The sequence below is a fragment of the Muscardinus avellanarius genome (genome assembly GCF_963383645.1).
Source record: "Muscardinus avellanarius genome assembly, chromosome: 19".
NCBI classification, from domain to species: Eukaryota; Metazoa; Chordata; class Mammalia; order Rodentia; family Gliridae; genus Muscardinus; species Muscardinus avellanarius.
Window position 1 is genome coordinate 44522763 of NC_137805.1, and position 18921 is coordinate 44541683.

Genomic DNA, 18921 nt, shown 5'->3' on the forward strand with positions numbered 1-18921 from the left:
GATTGAACCCAGGGGCATTCTACCTCTGAGCTACACCCCCAGCCCTATTTTTTATTTTTTATTTTAACTTATTTTTTAAAGGGGTTCTTTTTGTCTTTTTGGAACCGGGGATCAAACGCAGAGTGCTACACCCGCAAAGCAAGCACTTTGCCACTAAGCTACATCCCGGCCCCTTATTCTTTATTTTGAAACAAAATCTCACTGAATTGCAAAGGAACTCACTAAGTAGTAGCTGAGGCTGGCCTCGAACAGTTATCCTCCTGTCTCAGCCTCCCAAATGCTGGGATTACAAACTTGTATTACCATGCCCAGTCCTGTAAAATCCTATTTCAACATAAAAATAAGCCGGGCACTTTTTGTGAAAGGTACATTGAAGTCTGTAATCAGTCTGCATATTTAATCACTATCATCACTAAATCTTTTTTTTTTTTTTTTTTTGGTACTGTGGATTAAACCCAGACATACTACCTCTGAGATATAGCCCAACTCTATTTTTCATTTTTCTTTTGAAACAGGGACTCACTAGGTTGATTAGCGTCTCACTATTTGCTGACGCTGTCCTTGAACCTACAATCCTTTCCCAGCCTCCTAAGTACTGGGATTTCAGGCATATGTCACCATGCTGGGATCCTCATAAAATCTTTAATCCTGCATAGATAGTTAAGTGCTTACTACTTTGGCTACTCTGAAATACTCTCATAACTTCAGCATTAGTTTTATACTGTCTAAAGATTCTCTGATTATTAAGTCAGCAAATCTATCTGTGTGTGTGTGTGTGTGTGTGTGTGTGTGTGTGTGTGTGTGTGTGTGGTACTGGGGATGGAACCCATGAGCATTCTACCTCCAAGCTACACCCTCAGGCCTATTGTTTTTTTTTTTTGTTGTTGTTACTGGGGATGGAACCCAGGGGCATTCTACCTCTGAGCTACTCTCCCAGCCCTGATTTTTTATTCTTTATTTTGAAACAGGGTTTCACTGAGTTGCAAAGGGTCTCACTAAGTAGTAGCTGAGGTTGCCCACGAACCGTGATCCTCTTGTCTCAGCCTCCCAAATGCTGGGATTTCAAGCATGCACCACCACGCCCAGCTTAAAAGCTATCCATTTAATGTTCAGAGGTGTTTTCCCATCTATATTTTGACCCATATTTGCTTATAAGGTTGCCTTTTTTTTCATTCTGGAACACACCTATGGACTTGTTGGGACAAGTTGAAGTCATGGTTTCTATCCCCATCCCACTGCATCTTAACTCTACTTGCTGAGCTATACCCAGCTCTCTGATTTCTTTTTCTTTTTTTTTTTTTTTATCTTGACCCTTTGACACCTCTATGAAAGTTAAAACAAAACAAACAAAAAACACATTGAAACAGGAGAATGAAGGAAAAATCAAAATACTGTAACATTTGGGATCATTCTACCTTGCTTGGACATATTTCACTTTGCAGATGAATTTTTTTCTCCTTTTGTTTGGTGTGTGCTACTGGGGATTGAACTCAGGGGCATTCTACTTCCAAGCTACACCTGCAGCCCTTTTACTTTTTGCTTTTGAAACAGAGTCTCATCCCGGCATGGTGATGCACACCTGTAATCCTAGTACTGGGAGGCTGAGACAGGAGGATCAAAAGTTCCAGGACAGCCTCGTCAAGGAGTGAGATGCTTATCAACCCAGGGAAATCCTGTTTCAAAATAAAAAAAAGGGCAGCGGTGCGTGGTGGCACACGCTTGTAATCCCTGCCCTTGGGAGGCTGAGACAGGAGGATCACGCAGGTTCGAAGCCAGCCTCAGCTGGTTAAGAGACCCTGTTTCCAAATAAAATATAAAATAGGTCTGGAAGTGTAGCCTGGAGGTAGAAGGCCCCTGGGTTTCATTCCCAGTACCAACTCCCCCCAAAAATTAAAAAGATAAAAATAAAAAAAGGGCCGAGGGTGTAGCTTGGAGGTAGATTGCCACTGGATTCAATCTCTAGCACCACATACATGCAAAAACCAAAACAAACAAAAAAATAAAAGAGCTGAGCATAGTGGTGCAGACTTGTAGTCCCAGTACTTGGAAGGCTGAGACAGTAGAATCACAGTTAATTAGCAAGGCCCTCTGCAACTTAGTAGACCCTATTTCCAAATAAAAAAATAAAGTAGGTCTGGGAGTATAGCTCGGAGGTAAAGTGCCACTAGGTTCAATCCCTAGTATCATAAAAATAGATAAATAAATAAGTAAACAGATAAACAAATAAACAGTCTTGCTAGGTTTTTGATAGTCTTGCTACTTGCTGAGGCTGTCCTTGAACCTCTGGTCCTCTTAACCTCCCAAGTACTGGCTATGTTGATGAAAGTGAGTCCTAAGACCACTGCTGATAAATTTTTTTTTTTTTTTTTTTTTTTTTTTGCGGGTCTGGGGATAGAACCCAGGGGCATTCGACTTCTGAGCTACACTGCCTGCCCTATTTTTTATTCTTTTTTTTTTTGTGTGTGTGTGGTACTTGGGGATGGAACCCAGAGGCTTTCTACCTCTGGGCTATACTCCTAGCCCTATTTTATATTTGGAAACAGGGTCTCACTAAGTTGCTGAGAGCCTCACTAAGTAGCTGAGGCTGGCTTTGAACCTGTGCCCTCCTCCTGTCTTAGCCTCCAAAGTGCGGGGATTAGAAGCATGCGCCACCACACCCGGCTTTATTTTTTATTCTTTATTTTTAAACAGGGTCTCACTAGGTTGCGGAGAGCTTCACTAAGTAAGTAGCTGAAGCTGTCCTTAAACTGTGATCCTCCTGTCTCAGCCTCCCAAATGCTGGGATTACAAGTGTGCGCCACCATGCCCGGCTCTGATAACTCTTAAAAATGACTAAGAACTGGCTTTGTTATTGTATCATTCATTCAGCCATTCAGCACATTTTTCTTCTGTGCCCTTTGTGTTAGCTCTTAGGCATACATGATAAGCAAATAACATGGTCCCTACTCTCATGGAACTTTAGGTAGGGAGCCAGACATTAGTCAATTGCAAAAGCTGTGAGTATTGTTATGAAAAAAAGTATAGGGGAATTTTACTTAGGTGGTACAGGTAAGGGAGAGTTTGCCTTCTGAGGAAGTGATAATTTGTTTTTCTTTTGTGGTACTAGGGATGGAACCCAGGGTCGTTCTACCTCCAAGCTACACCCCCAGCCCTATTTTTTATTCTTTATTTTGAAACAGGGTCTCACTAAATTGCAGAGGGCCTCACTAAGTAGCTGAGGCTAGCCAAGAACCTGCGATCCTTCTTGTCTCAGCTGGGATTATAATCATGTGCCACCACACTGGCAGGAAGTGGTCATTTGTACCAGGGATTGGACCCAGAGGCATTCTACCTCCAAGTTAAATCCCAGCCCTATTTTTAACTTTGTTTTATGACACAAGGTCTCACTAAGTTGCAGAGGGCCTTACTAAGTAGCTGAGGCTGGCTGAAAGCCTGTGATCCTCCTATCTCAGCTTCCCAAGTAGTAGGATTACAAGCATGCGCCACCACACCTGGCAGGAAGTGATAATTTAACTGAGGTCTAAAGGTGTAAGTTAACTAGGGAAAGAGAAGACATTAAATACAAAGGCCTGATGGTTGGCGATGTGGCTCAGTGGTAGAGTGCTTGCCTAGCATGCATGAAGCTCTGGGTTCAATCACCAATACTGCAAGAAAACAAAACAACACAGTGTATGGTGGTGCATGCCAGTAATCCCAGTACTTGGGAGGCTGAGACAGGAGGATCTCAAATTCAAGACCAGTCACAGCAACTTAGTGAGACCTTGTTTCAAAATAAAAAGGACTATGGGTCTAGCACAGAGACAGACTACCTAGAATGCAGCTGGGTGTGGTGGCACATGCTTGTGATCCTGGTACTTGGGAGCCTGAGACAGGAGGATCTCAGGTTGACAGCCAGCTTCAGCTATTTAGGCCCTCTGCAACTTAGTGAGACCCTGTTTCAAAATAAAGAATAAAAAAATATCAGGCTGGGGGTGTAGCTTGGAGGTAGAATGCCCCTGGGTTCCATCCCCAGCACTGCCAAAAAAAAAAAAAAAATAAAGAAAGAAAATAAAGGATACTGAGAATGCCTCTGAGTTCAGTTCCCAGTGCCCAAAAAATAACAGCTGGGGTTGTAGCTTGGTGGAAGAATGCCCCTAGGTTCAATCCCTAGTACCAGAAGAAAAAAAAGCCAAGGCCTTTTAGCAGAAGTGTCCACATGTTCATGATACTGAAACTTAGAAAGTGAGGAATGGGGGAGAGTGAGAAGTGACATTAGACAGAGGGCCAGACCAGGCAAGGCCCTGTGACCCATGGCACGGACTTTTGTTTTCATCCTAAAAACAATAGAAACTTATTTGTTTTATCTTTTCTTCCCCCCCAGTTTAAAAAGCAGAAACTCCTCCTAGAACTGGACCAGTATGCCCCGGATGTGGCTGAACTCATCCGAACGCCTATGGAGATGCGCTCTATCCCTCTGAAAGTGGCCCTGTTGTAAGTATTTCCTGACAAATCAGGGCTCAGTGCCAACGAGTGCGAGGAACATCTGATGAGAATTTCCTGTGTTGTTTGTTGTGTTTATGGAGGTTTGCAGTCTTAGTCATCAAGTATGCTATAGTTCTGTTGCACAACTGGGGTTCTGGTCAGTGAAAGAGACAGCCATCCTGCCACTGTTGGGACAAAGACTCACAGAGTCATGCACAATCAAAGCCTTCACAAATGCTTTTGACTGGCTCTGATCTTGCCTCCAGCTTACTTGTGACTAGTGTTTAAAAGAAAAGTTCTTCATTGTGATGTGTGGATTGGATAAAATTCTGGTCTTTATGTGGCTATTGTTTCAAGCAGCTCCTGTATTTCTTTTTCTTTTTCTTTTTTCTTTTTTTTTTTTTTTTGCGGGTCTGGGGATGGAACCCAGGGGCATTTGACCTCCGAGCTACACCCCCTGCCCTATTTTTTATTCTTTTTTTTTTTGTGGTACTGGGGGTGGAACCCAGAGGCTTTCTACCTTCGGGCTATACTCCCAGACCTATTTTCTATTTTATTTGGAAACAGGATCTCACTAAGTTGCTGAGAGCCTCACTAAGTAGCTGAGGCTGGCTTTGAACCTGTGCGATCCTACTGTGTCAGCCTCCCAAGCGCAGGGATTATAAGTGTGCGCCACCACGCCCGGTTTATTCTTTATTTTGAAACCAGGTCTCACTGAGTTGCAGAGGGCCTCACTAAGTAGCTGAGGCTGTCCGCGAACCGCGATCCTCCAGGTCTGAGCCTCCCGAATGCTGGGATTACAAGCGTGCGCCACCACGCCCGGCGAGCTCCTACTTCTTGAACATCACATTCTGTTTAGAAATGGCTTGTTTTTCATCCTTCTAAACAATTTTGGAGTATCAGTTCATGTCCATGTATTTCAGAAATATTGATGGGAACTTCCTTAATAGAACCAGAGGTGAGCAACATTATGAGTTCTATGGACTTGTGTCTCTTTTTTTTTGGTGGTACTGGGGGTAGAACCCAGAGGCTTTCTACCTCCGGGCTATACTCCCAGACCTTTTTTATATTTTATTTGGAAACAGGGTCTCACAAAGTTGCTGGAAGCCTCAATGAGTAGCTGAGGCTGGCTTCGAACCCGTGCGATCCTCCTGTCTCAGCCTCCCAGGCGCAGGGATTACAAGTGTGCGCCACCACGCCCGGCTCCAGACTTGTGTCTCTTGAGGGGAGTTTTGTAATAGCAGCAACTGCTTCTTTAAAGATTGTGTAACAGTACCTAGGTGTGGTGGCCCAAGCTTGTAATCCCACTACTTGGGAGGTTGAGACAGGAGGATCAGGTTTTACAGCCAGCCTCAGCTACTTAGTGAGGCCCTCTGCAACTTAGACCCTGTTTCAAAATAAAGAATAAAAACTCAAGTTGGGCATGGTGGCACACGCTTGTAATGCCAGCATTCAGGAGGCTGAGATAGGAGGATCACAGGTTCACAGACAGCCTCAAGTACTTAGACTCTCTGCAACTTAGTGAGACCCTGTTTCAAAAAAAGTATCAAAAAGTAGGACTGGGGGTGTAGCTCAGAGGTAGAATGTCGCTGGTTCCATCCTCAGATCCGAAAAAAATAAAATAAAAAATCAAAGCCAGGTGTGGTGGTGCACTCTTGTAATCTCAATACTTGGGAGGCTGAGACAGAGGCGGGGGATCGCAAGTTCACAGCCAGCCTCAGCTACGTAGTGAGGCCCTCTACAACTTAGTGAGACCCTGTTTCAAAATAAAGAATATAAAATAGGGCTGAGGGTATAGCTCAGAGGTAGAATGCTCCTGGGTTTGATCCCAGTATTGTAAAAAATAAAAATAAAAAAAGAATAAAAAATCAGGCTGGAGGTGTAGCTTAGAGGTAGAAGACCCCTGTGTTCAATCCCAACACCACACACACACACACAAAAAGAAAGATTGTATAACAAGCCTATTTGTAATTACTGGAAGCAATTTCTAGGTCTTTGGTTTAGGACTGCTAATCTTATAGTCGTGTGTGGTATTGCATTTGAGGGCTTTGGTTAATAATAATTATAATCTCTCCCTGAGACACTGGTGTATTTCTTCCTAACTGATAATCAGAATTATGTAACTGGCCTTCCTTTTACTTTGCCAGGAAACTCAAAGCCAGATTTGAAGCTAATTATAATGCTATAGAAGACCCATTTGGTCTACTTTGTTTTGCTTTACTTTCTCCATTTATTTATTTATTTATTTATTTATTTATTTATTTATTTATTTATTTATGGTGCTACTGGGGTTCCTGGAAACCCTTCTACCTCTGGGCTACACGCCCAGGCCTATTTTATACTTTTTTAAATTTGGAAACAGGGTCTCTTAACCCAGCGTGGCTGGCTTCGAACCTGCGCTATCCTCCTGGCTCCGCCTCCCAAGCATGCGCCACCACGCCCGGCTACTTTCTCCTTTTATTTATTTTTTCCCTTTGATCTTGATCATAGCTATTTTAATTTTATTACTATTTTTGTTATCTTTTCTCAAGTCCTTAGTAGAAGCAGAATAGAAATAGATAAAAATAATTCATTAATGACCATATAAGGTTTCCTAATTCACAAGCATTTCAGATTTATTTTCCCAGTTTATTCCTTCCCACATCAGGAAAAGACGAGGTGTTGTGACTTAGCTCTGTCCCAGTGGGAGGGCAAGGTGTCCTGTGAGGTTCTCTGGCCATTGGCTTTGAATTCAGTGGATACCTATTCCGTCCATAGGGTCTGGCTTAGTGAACACTGCTTGGCTACCAAGAGGGCTAAGTAGCAGCAAGAATGTTGGCCTTAGAGACAGACGTCATTTTAAATGTATGTATTAGCCCATAAATACTCAGTCAAGTTACTTAACCACTCAATTTCAGTTTTCTCATTTGCAAAACTGGAAGAGTATTAGTGCTAGTTTGTAGAATCTCTGTGATGATTCATTATGGTGGTTTTCCGTATGCCACATAGCATGACGTTCAGTATGCTTCATTCATTGACCCCCAACCCTTATTCCATTCCCTTTTGGAAGAACTTATTTCTAAGAACTTGCCTTCCTTTATGTATATTTTTAGTAAGTCTCTTAAACTTCTTGGCTATGATAGCCAGGACTCCCTGTCCAGTCTAGATTACTAATACCAAGTATGTGTGTTCTTCCCCAGCTATCTCTTAAATCCCTACACAGTCTTATCTTGTGTTGCCAAGTCCACCTGTGCCATCAACAACACCCTCATTGCTTTCTTCATTTTGACTACAATAAAAGGTAAGGCCCTGAAGTAAAGTATATAAAGCTCAGTCCATGATTTATGTAGGCTTTTTTTTGTATATGTGATGCTGGGGGTTGATCCCCAGCATTCTATCTTCAAGCTACACCCCAGCCTGATTTTATTTTATTCTTTATTTTGAAATAAGGTCTCACTAAGTTGCAGAGGGCCTTACTAAGTAGCTGAGGCTGGCCAAGAACCCGGATCCTCCTGTCTCAGCCTCCGAAGTACTGGGATTACAATCGTAAGCCACCATGCCCAGCTCTATGCAGGGTTTTTTGTTTTTTGGTTTTTGGTTTTTTGTGTGTGGTACCGGGGTTCCTGGAAACCCTTCTACCTCTGGGTTGCACTCCCAGACACCTATTTTTTTATATTTCTATTTGGAAACAGGGTCTCTTAAGCCAGCAAGGTTGGCTTCGAACCTGTGCGATCCTCCTGTTTCTGCCTCCCAAGCGCGGGGATTACAAGCGTGCACCACCACACCTGGCTATGCGGAGTTTTTATTAACTTTTGTTAGTGCTTTTTCTAAAGCAATACTTAATTTTTTATTTCAAAATTAATATAAGATTATTATGGGATATTTAGATAAGCCAAGAGAAAAAAATTAAACACTCTGAGCTGAGCATGGTGGTATATACCTGTAGTCCTAGTATATAGGAGCCTACAACAGGAGAATCGCAGGTTCAAAGCCAGTCTCAGCAACTTAGCGAGACCCTGTTCTCAAAAAATAAAATAGGCCAGGCGTGGTGGCGCACGCTTGTAATCCCCGGGCTTGGGAGGCAGAGACAGGAGGATCGTGCAGGTTTGAAGCCAGCAGCGCGTGCTGGCTTAGGAGACCCTGTTTCCAAATAAAAAATATAAAAATAGGTCTGGGAATGTAGCCCGGAGGTAGAAGGGCTTCCAGGAACCCCAGTACCACCAAAAAAAAAAATAAATAAAATAATAATATAAAATAGGTCTGGGGAAGTATCCAAGAGGGAGAAGGCCCATGGGTTCCATACACTCACCACACACACACACACACACACACACACACACACACACACACACACACTAATACACACAATAAATAAATAATTAATTAATAAGTAAATGTAAAATATAAAAAGACTTATAATGAAGCTGGATATAGTGACACACACCTGTAATCCTAGTACTTGGGAGGCTGAGACAGGAGGATATCAGGTTTGAGGCTATCCTCAGTAACTTAGAAGCTCAGCACCTTAGTGAGACCTTATTTCAAGTTATAAAATAAAATGGGGCTTGGGTATACTTCATAGTTAGTACTGGGGATTGAACCCAGAGGCATTCTACCCGTGTTACATTCCCAGTCCTATTTTCGTATATTCTTTATTTTGAAACAGGGTCTTACTAAGTTGCAGAAGGACTTACCAAATGGCTGAGGCAAGCTGCACACCTGTGATTCTTCTATTTCAACCTCCCACGTACTGGGATTACAAGTCATGCACCACCACGCCTGGCTTTTTTATTTTGAGATAGTCTCCTTAATTTACTCAGGCTAGGCTTGGATTTTTCATCCTCTTGCCTCAGCCTCCCGGTCCTAGGATTACAGGTGTGTGCCACTGCTCCTCACCTAATCTTACTACATTTTAGCTTGTACTTCTCACATGTTTTTTTCTTTTCTTTTTTCCTGTGGTACTCATTATTGAACCCAGGGCACTCTACCTCTGAGCTATATCCTTAGTCCTATTTTATTTATATTTTATTTTTCACTTTTATTTATTTATTTTTGCAGTACTAGAGATGGAACTCAGGTGCATTCTACCTCTGGGCTATGCCCCCAAATCTATTTTATTCTTTATTTTGAAACAGGGTCTCACTAAGTTGCAGAGGGCCTAAGTATGTGAGGTGGCCATGAACCTGCGATCCTCTTGTCTGAGTCTCCCAAGTATTGGAATTACAAATGTGTGCCACTACACTCAGCATTTTATTTATTTATTTATGTATTTATTTATGTACATATGTATGTATGTATGTATGTATGTATGTATTTATTTATTTGGTGGTACTGGGGTTCCTGGAAACCCTTCTACCTCCGGGCTACACTCCCAGATCTATTTTATATTATTTTTATTTGGAAACAGGGTCTCTTAAGCCAGCGGGGCTGATTTAGAACCTGCGCGATCCTCCGGTCTCTGCCTCCCAAGCGCGGGGATTACAAGCGTGTGCCACCACGCCCGGCCTGTCTTTTTATTTTTTGAAGCAGGGTCTCACTGAGTTGTGCAGGGCCTCATTAAATATATGAGGCTGTTCATGAACCGTGATCCTACCGTCTCCACCTCCCGAATGCTGTGATTACTAGCATGTGCCACCATGCCCAGCTGCTGAGGCTATTCTTAAACCTGTAATCCTTCTGACTCGGCCTTCCAAGTACTGAGAGTACAAGTGTGTATCACCATGCACAGTTTCAAAATTTCAAAAAGGGCTGGATGTGTAGCTCAGAGGTAGAATGCCTCTGGGTTCAATCCCTACTGCCACTCAGAAAATAAAGCTCAGGCTCCTCTTCTCTGATGTTCAGTAGACCTGGTCACTATCCCAGCTGCACTGGTTTCCTGGCTGTTTTACCGTGAGCAAGTCACTTCATAGCTCTGGGCCTTAGTTTCCTTATCTATAGCATTCGGATTGAAATAGCCTCTATTTATAGAGCAAATATGAAGAGTAAATGGATCAATCCCTAGTACTGTGGAGAAAAAATAAATAATGGGGTGATGCACAATATAGGGGCATGTACTAAGTGCTGGTTGTTACTATTTTTTAATACCGGGGATGGAACCCAGGGCATTCTACCTCTGAGCTACACCCACAGCCCGAGTTTTTATTCTTTATTTTGAAACAGGGTCTCACTGAGTTGGAAAGGGCCTCACTACGTAGCTGAGGCTGTTCACAAACCGTGATTTGGGAGGTTAAGACAGGAAGATCACAGGTTCCAGGACAGCCTTAGCAAGTAGACTCTTATCAACTTAGGGAGACCCTGTTTTCCAGGTAAGAAATAAAATTGGAGCCAGGCATGGTGGTTCATGCTTGTAATCCCAGTATTAGGGGGATGAGACAGGAGGATAACAAGTTCATGGCCAGCCTCAGCTACTTAGTAAGGTACACCAAAACTTAGTAAGACCCCCTCTTTCAAAAATAAAGAATGAAAAATAGGCTTGGGGTGTAGTTTGTGGGGTGTAGTTTGGAGGTAGAATACCCCTGATTTCAATCCCCAGTCCTGCAACAAAAAGAGAAAGAAGGAAAGAAAGAGAGGGAGGGAACGCTGGCGTGGTGGCGCACTCTTGTAATCCCCACGCTTGGGAGGTGGAGACAGGAAGATCATGCAGGTTCGAAATCAGCCTCGCTGGCTTAAGAGACACTGTTTCCAAATAAAAAAGATATAAAACAGGTCTGAGAGTGTAGCCCGGGAAAGGGTTTCCAGTAACCCCAGTACTACCAAAAAAAGAAAGAAAAAAAGAAAGAAAGGGAGGGAGTAAGGAAAAGAATGAATAAAGTAATATAAAAGAGAGGTAAGGATATGGGTCAAAGGTAGAATGTCACTGGGTTCAATCCCCAGTACCACTAAAAAAAAGGAAAAGGAAAAGAGCCTCAGGATTGATAGGATCTCCTTGAGCCTCCTGGGGAGGCTAGAGAGAAGGTTAGAACGAGAGGTTCTCCTCCAGGAGCCCAGCCTTGGAGAAGCAGTGCAAGAGTGGGGATCCTGAGGCCTGGTGTTCCCAGTGTTCCCATCCTGTGGAGCTTCATAGAAGATTCAAGACCCAGAAAGAGAGCAGCAGCCCAGGGCGGAATTTGTCAGTTTGAGCCTGTTTCAAAGCCTGCTTATTCTGATTACCAGCTCTCTAGTTTTGAGCAAATGATACAGAGAGGTAGCTTCACTTGATCAGTGGTATCTGCCTCCGAGAGTTAGTGGAGGAGTAAGTGAGAAATACCCAATGCTCAGCTTCCTTTCTTAGCAGAACCCACTCAACAAGTAGTTGCTCTGCTTATTGTGACTTTGTGGTTCCGACATAGGCTGAGATTAAGAGGGTGGCAATATAGTGTAGCTAAGGAGTGGTGGCCTATGCCTGAAATCTCAGTACTTGGGAGGCTGAGACAGGAAGATTGTGGGTTCAAGGCCAGCCTCAGCAACTCAGTGATGTTCCCATCAACTTAGTGAGACCTGTTTTCAAATAAAAATAAATTAGGGCTAGGGGGTTTAGCTCGAATGTAGACTGCTACATTCAATCCCCAGCACTACACCACCACCCCTCACACACACACCCTACACACAAACACACACACACTCACACTCTCTCTCATTCTCTCTCTTTCTATCTCTCTCTATCTTTTTCTCTTTTTCTGTCAAAACAAAAACAAGTACTAGAGAGCCGGGCGTGGTGGCGCACGCTTGTAATCCCAGCATTCGGGAGGCTGAGACCGGAGGATCGTGTTTCGCGGAAAGCCTCAGCTACTTAGTGAGGCCCTCTGCAACTCAGTGAGACCCTGTTTCAAAATAAAGAATAAAAAATAGGGCAGGGGGTGTAGCTTGGAGGTCGAATGCCCCTGGGTTCCATCCCCAGACCCACAAAAAAAAAAAAAAAAAAAAAAAACCACAAAAAAAAACCAAGTACTAGAATTACAGTTGTGCACCACCACGCCTGCTCTGTCTTTCATTTTCTTCATCTGGAAGATGGGGATAGTAACAGGACTGACTTCCTGGAATTATGAAAGGACTAAGTGACTTAAGACATAAGAAGTGCTCACAGTTGGGGCTGGTACAGAGCAGGTGCTCAGCGAAGTTTCTTCACTGTGGCTGGTGTAGACGGGCAGCTCAGGGAGAGCCTGTCCTGTTGAAAGAGCACACTTGGCAAGGGATGCAGTGTGTGTGCCCTCCCCAGCATCACCTCCTCTTCCTAGGCTGTCTTACTTGTTGCCTCAGACTGTGGTGCAACTTCCTCTTCTGATAGCCCTGAGGACCTTGGCCCTTTGGCCACGTTCTAGTCCATCTCACTGCCTGTCGTGGACAGGTCACTGGCTGTGACCCAGTCTCTGACTTTGCTCACTCTCCTGAAAGTCTATATTCCGAACGAGTCCTCGTGGCCCTTTCAGCTCCTCGTGGCCCTTCCTACTCTGCCTGCAGCTGAGCCACCGGCTCAGGCTGGTCAAGGTGCGGAACCTGGAGGCACAACATTATCCCCGAGTTTGCCAAGGCTTGCCTTGGCCCCCACCCTGACGCTGAAGTGGAAAACAGATTAGGAGATAGTGGGTAGATACTGACGTTCCCTGATGCTACAGCCAGTACACCTACCCACTTGACAGCGTTATTCTAACATTCCTGTGACTAGGCCCAAGGCCGGGCCCGGGTCAGAAAACCTGAGTGCCTGAGTTTCTGGCCACACTAGCAAACAATGGCATTTGTATCATTTTGGGGTAAAAATCATGTTCTTGGCATAGTTCCTCCTTGGCTGGGCCTGCAGGCTGCCCGAGGTCTTGCCCACACAGGGTTGTGTCTCAGGTGTTGTTTCACCTCTTGTTTGGGCCTGTAGATAAATTGTTTGGATAATTGTGCAAGCTAAGCCCTCCGTGATCTGACCCCTGGGGATTGAACCCAGGGGCATTTTTAAATTTTATTTTGAAACAGGGTCTCACTCAATTGCTGGGGCTAGTGGAACTTTTTGTTGAAGTATAACATGTATACAGAAAAATATAGAAATCATTAGTATACCCATAAGTGAATACTTACAAAATAACACGTCCCGGCACCCAGATCACAGGCACATTGTTACCTGCATCCACAAGAGCCCATTTTGGGGTCCTTTTCCAGCCACTCCTTTAGCTCTCCCCTTTGCCACACTGAGTAGTCACCACCCCCACCCACGCACCGCACACCATTCCCTGGTTCTCCTGCCCCAGCACATACTTATGCTTGGCCAGCCCTTGCAGTCGTCTACTGGGAGCTCCCCGAGGACAAAGACTGAGTCACCAGTCTCCCTGGTCCCCAGCACATGCCTGGCATAGAGCAAACTCTAGTAGTGTTTGCTTATTGCACAGTTTGTTTAAAATGTTTGAAGTCACCTTTTACTTTTATCTTCCTTGCTCCTGCCCCAAGCACGTATCATTCCAACACTCTGCTTTTCTAACCTGTTCTTCTTGACCTTTCTAGCTTTTCCCAAAGCATATTAGCTCTTCTGAGTCTTGTGTGCCTCTGTACTCCCTCTCATTTTTGTTCCAGCTGTGCATATGCCCTGTCCACAGCTGTCTGTACATCCCACACACAGACTGCCCACACCAGGCTTTTGACTGTTGTAGTACTTATGTTTATCCTTTTCGTGTGTGTGTGTGTGTGGGGGGTACTGGGGATGGAACCCAGTACCATTCTACCTCTGAGCTACACCCCCTGCCCTATTTTTTATCCTTTATTTTGAAACAGAGTCTCACAAAGTTGCGGAGGGCTTCACTAAGTAGCTGAAGCTGGCTGGGAACCTGGATCTTCCTGTCTCAGCCTCCCAAGTACTGGGATTATAAGTGTGCCCCACCATGCCCGCCCGGCTCTTTCTTTTTCTTTTTGATACTGGGGATTGAACCCATTCAGTCTACCTTGAACAATCTACCTTTCAGCTATACCTCTAGGCCCTTTTTTTTTTTTTTTTTTTGGTGTTACTGGGGTTCCTGGAAACTCTTCTACCTCTGGGCTACACTCCCAGACCCTTTTTTATATTATTTATTTGGAAACAGGGTCTCTTAAACCAGAGCGGCTGGATTTGAACCTGTGCGATCCTCCTGTGTCTGCCTCCCAAGCGCGAGGATTACAAGTGTGCGCCACCACGCTCGGCCCACTTCTCAGCATTTTCAAACAGGTGGATCCTTAAGTACAAGACCTTTTGATTCTTTCAATAACAAAGGTTGCAGAGGGACTCACTAAGTAGCTGAGGCTGGCCCTGAACCTGCGATCCTCCTGTCTCAGCCTCCCAAGTACTGGAATTACAAGCATGCACCACCAGGCCTGGCATATGCTTGCTTTTTTTTTTTTTTTTTTTTTTTGGTGGTACTGGGGTTCCTGGAAGCCCTTCTACCTCCGGGCTATACTCCCAGACCTATTTTTTTACATTTTCATTTTGGAAACAGGGTCTCCTAAACCAGCGCGCGCGGCTGGCTTTGAACCTGCGCGATCCTCCTGTCTCTGCCTCCCAAGCGCGGGGATTACAAGCGTGCGCCACCACGCCCGGCTATGCTTGCTTTTTTAAAGGATTTTACATGTGTCACTGAATATATTCATTTAGTCATGCATGCATTTAACACATGTGCCAAGTACAGAATATTCAAAATTCAGAGAAGCTGTTGCCCTTGAGCAGCTTTCAACACAATACGGGTGGTGGGCGACTCTCGCAGTGACCAGAGAACATCAGTGGAGTGGTGCCATGAGGCCCACTGACAAGGGTCAAGAGGATGGCACCAGAGACGGGTGTGGTTTTAGGCTCATTACTGACCTTATTTCTCCTTTTTGGTTTCTTTACCTGTAAAATGAATATAATATGTGATTTTCTTTTTTTTCCCTAGTCCTAGGGATGGAGCCCAGGGACACTACCACTGAGCTGTATATCCCCAACCCTTTTTACTTTTTATTTTGAGATAGGTTCTCACTGAGTTTTTCACACTGGCTTTTTTTTTTTTTTTTTTGGTGTGTGTGTGTGTGTGGTACTGGGGGTGGAACACAGGGGCTGTTCTACCTCCAAGCTACAGCCCCGACCTATTTTCTATTTTATTTGGAAACAGGGTCTCACTAAGTTACTGAGAGCCTCACTAAGTGGATGAGGCTGGCTTCGAACCTGTACAATCCTCCTGTCTCAGCCTCCCAAGTACTGGGATTACAAGCGTGCGCCACCACGACCGGCTTCACACTGGCTTTGAATTTGGGATCCCCAGCCTCCACTTCCCGTGTGGTTAGGATTACAAGTGTACAATACCACTCCCGGCAAGTGTATGATTTTTTTTTAATCTCAGATACTCTATTACAAAAAAATGAGCTGAAAAGTAGGACTTTCCCAAGCTTGTTATGATGTTTCCTGGAGAGTCGTTGAGGCTGGCATATTGTCGATGTGGAGGGTGCAGTGTAGTGCCTGACACCTCCCAAATGGACAATGCCTGCTAGCTGCAGTGGCCATCGGTAACTCTGCTCAGCTTCATGGAGGAAGTGTCATTTCATCTTGCAGCAAGGGTGGGTTTCTGCTAGAAGTAGTGCAGGGAAGGACTGCGCAGGCAGAGAGAATAGCCTGACAGCAGACACAGAAATGAAAGGGCATGATATTTTTAGAAACTGGGGAACGGCAGGGTGTGTGCAGGCGGTAGTTAGGAGTAAGGCTGGAGAACAAGACCCAGGTGGTGAGGGTCTGGCTTACTGTTGAAGTTTGGCCACGAATTTGTAATCTTCCTGTCTCGGCTTCCCAAGTAATGGGATTGCAAGTGTGTGCCACCATACCTGTCTTGTATTTGAAAATTTTACAAGGAGCTGGGTGTGGTGGCAGATGCCTGTAATCTCAGTACTTCAGAGTCTGAGATGGGAATATGACAGGATTGAGGGCAGCCACAGCAACTTAGACCCTTTTAAAAAAATAAAATAAAATAAAATAGAGCTGGGAGTGTAAATTTGGAGATAGAATGCCCCTGGATTTAATCCTCAGTACCACACACAAAAAAATATTTACAAGAAATATCGATGTGGAGCCGGGCATGGTGGTGCATACTTGTAATCCCAGTACATGGGAGGCTGAAACAGGAGAATCATGGGTTTATGACCAACCTCAGCTATATAGTGAGGGTCTTCACAACTTAGTGAGACCCTGTTTCAAAATAAAGACTAAAAAATAGGCCTGGGATATAGTTCAAAAAAAGAAATCTGAGCCATGTGTTGTGGCACACACTTGTAATCCCAGTATTTGGGAGGCTGAGACAGGAGTATCTTAGGTTTGTGGCCAGCCTCAGCTACTTAGTGAAGCTCTACAACTTAGTAGTGAGATCCTGTTTCCAAATAAAATATAAAATATGACTGGGAGTGTAACCCAGAGGTAGAAGCCCCTGGGTTCGATCCCTACTACCACACACGCACAAAAGAAATATGTCTGTGGTATCATGGGTTGCTAACTATAGATGATTTTTACTTTCTTGGTTTCTTTCATGAGAAATCAAGCCAAGGAGTTCTTGCTCTGAGTTTGCATAATGTCCTGTGCACCAGGAAGCGCGTGGCAGGTGATTGTTTGAAGAGTTATGGAAACTTTTGTGTCAGCTGGGACTTGCTGAGTCTAATCCTGATTGATGAGGCTAGATTATCCCATGCCTTTTTTTCTCTCTTTTTATAGGTAGTGCTTTCCTCAGTGCTATTTTCCTTGCCTTAGCAACATACCAGTCTCTGTACCCAATCACCTTGTTTGTCCCAGGACTCCTCTATCTCTTGCAGGTAAGCAGGTGCTGGTCAGAAGCCAGTGCCCAAGTAACATTGAGTATATAGCCTGGTCCCTGCTGTGGGGGAGGGAAAGGCATGAATCCATTAGAGGCAATGGGACTGTGACCCCAGCTCATACTTGCTTGTTTACACTTGAAAAAATAAAGAAGCCTAACTAATTTTAGACAAAGTGTACCTAACAGTCATTAAGTTCTAACTATGCTTGTCAGTGCTAATGTATAAGTGTGCTTTATTTTTCATATTTGTAGTTTGGATCGACAAACTTTCATGCATTCTCCATTTTTTTGGTAAGGTTCTTATGCAGATTAAATGTAATGGGTAAAGCTGGGCATGGTGGTGTGCACTTATAATCCCAGTACTTAGGAGGCTGAGAAAGGAGGACCATAGGCTCAAGACTACCCTTGGTGCGCACCACCACGCCCCGCCAAACTACAAAAAAGGGCCTCACTAAGTAGCTGAGGCTGTCCGCACGGGAACCACGAACCTCCTGTCTCAGCCTCCCAAATGCTGGGAGTACAAGTATGCTCCACCACACCCTGATGAGATATGTATTAACTGTCACAAATATGCATGGTTTAGGAATTTGTTGCCAGGTGTGGTGGTGCACGCCTGTAATCCTAGTACTTGGGAGGCTAGACAGGAGGACCACAGGTTCACAGCCAGCCTCAGCAACTTAGTGAGGCCCTCCAAAACTTAGTGAGACCTTGCTTCAACATAAAAAATAAAATAGGGCTTGGGGTGTTGCTCATAGAATGCTCCTGGGCATTACCACAAAAAAAAGGAATTTGTTTTTCTTTAAGCTATAGTCTTAATTATGTTCATCCAGCTGAATCATTGGACCCAAGGCTGTGAAATTTTATAGTTCTTGTTATGCAAGGTGAGATTGTTCACCACACAGCGGAGCCTGTTGCAGTGCCATCATCAGTATCTCCGGAGCAGTGGACCAGCTGCTTCCCATTCTGCCAGCACTGGCTTTTCATGTTGGATCCATGATCCTAGTTCAATAGATGTGTCACCATATGGTCAACCTGTTTTGTTTTTTTCTATGTTTGTGCTTAATTCAAGCCTTTTTTACATAACAATATTCTGTCTGCATTTTCTTTCTTCTTTTTGGTACTGGGGACTGAACCCAGGGGCATTCTAACTTTGAGGTACACCCTCAACCCTATTTTATTATTTGAAACAGGGTCTCACTAGGTTGATGAGAGGCTCACTACTAGCTAAGGCTGTTTTTCTTTTTTTTTTCCTTTTGGTGGTCTGGGAATGGAACCCATGGGCATTCTACCTCCGAGCTACATCCCCTGCCCCTATTTTTATTCTTTATTTTGAGACAGGGTCTCACTAGGTAGCAGAGGGCCTCACTAAATAGCTGAGGCTGTCCACGAACCGTGATCCTCCAGTCTCAGCCTCCCAAATGCTGGGATTACAAGTACACACCACCACGCCCAGTGTCTGAGGCTGTTTTTGAGCCTACAATCTTCATGTCTGATCCTCATGTCTCAGCCTTCCAAGTACTGGGATTACAAGTATGCACCACCATTCCTGGCTGTGTTTCCTTTTTTACATAATATGTATAGTTTATTCATTAGAAAATCTGAAGCTGGACATGGTGTTACACACCTGTAATTTCAATGTTTGGAAGGCTGAAACAGGAGAATCACAGGTTCAAGACTAGCCTCAGCAACTTAGCAAGGCCTTCTGCAAATTAGTGAGACCCTGTTTCCAAAA

At 44.2% G+C, this 18921-nt stretch overlaps 1 protein-coding gene across 1 annotated transcript in view; it reads left to right on the forward strand.

The window, feature by feature from the left end:
• Positions 1-18921, forward strand: part of PIGU (phosphatidylinositol glycan anchor biosynthesis class U) — a gene marked incomplete at both ends in the record, with an annotated part of 98890 nt that overhangs the window by 25867 nt on the left and 54102 nt on the right. Inside the window, 3 exons of the mRNA XM_080716412.1 lie at positions 4361-4470; positions 7641-7741; positions 17090-17187. Of these exons, the coding sequence (XP_080572538.1) occupies positions 4361-4470; positions 7641-7741; positions 17090-17187 (309 nt within the window). The remainder of the gene's footprint in view (positions 1-4360; positions 4471-7640; positions 7742-17089; positions 17188-18921) is intronic.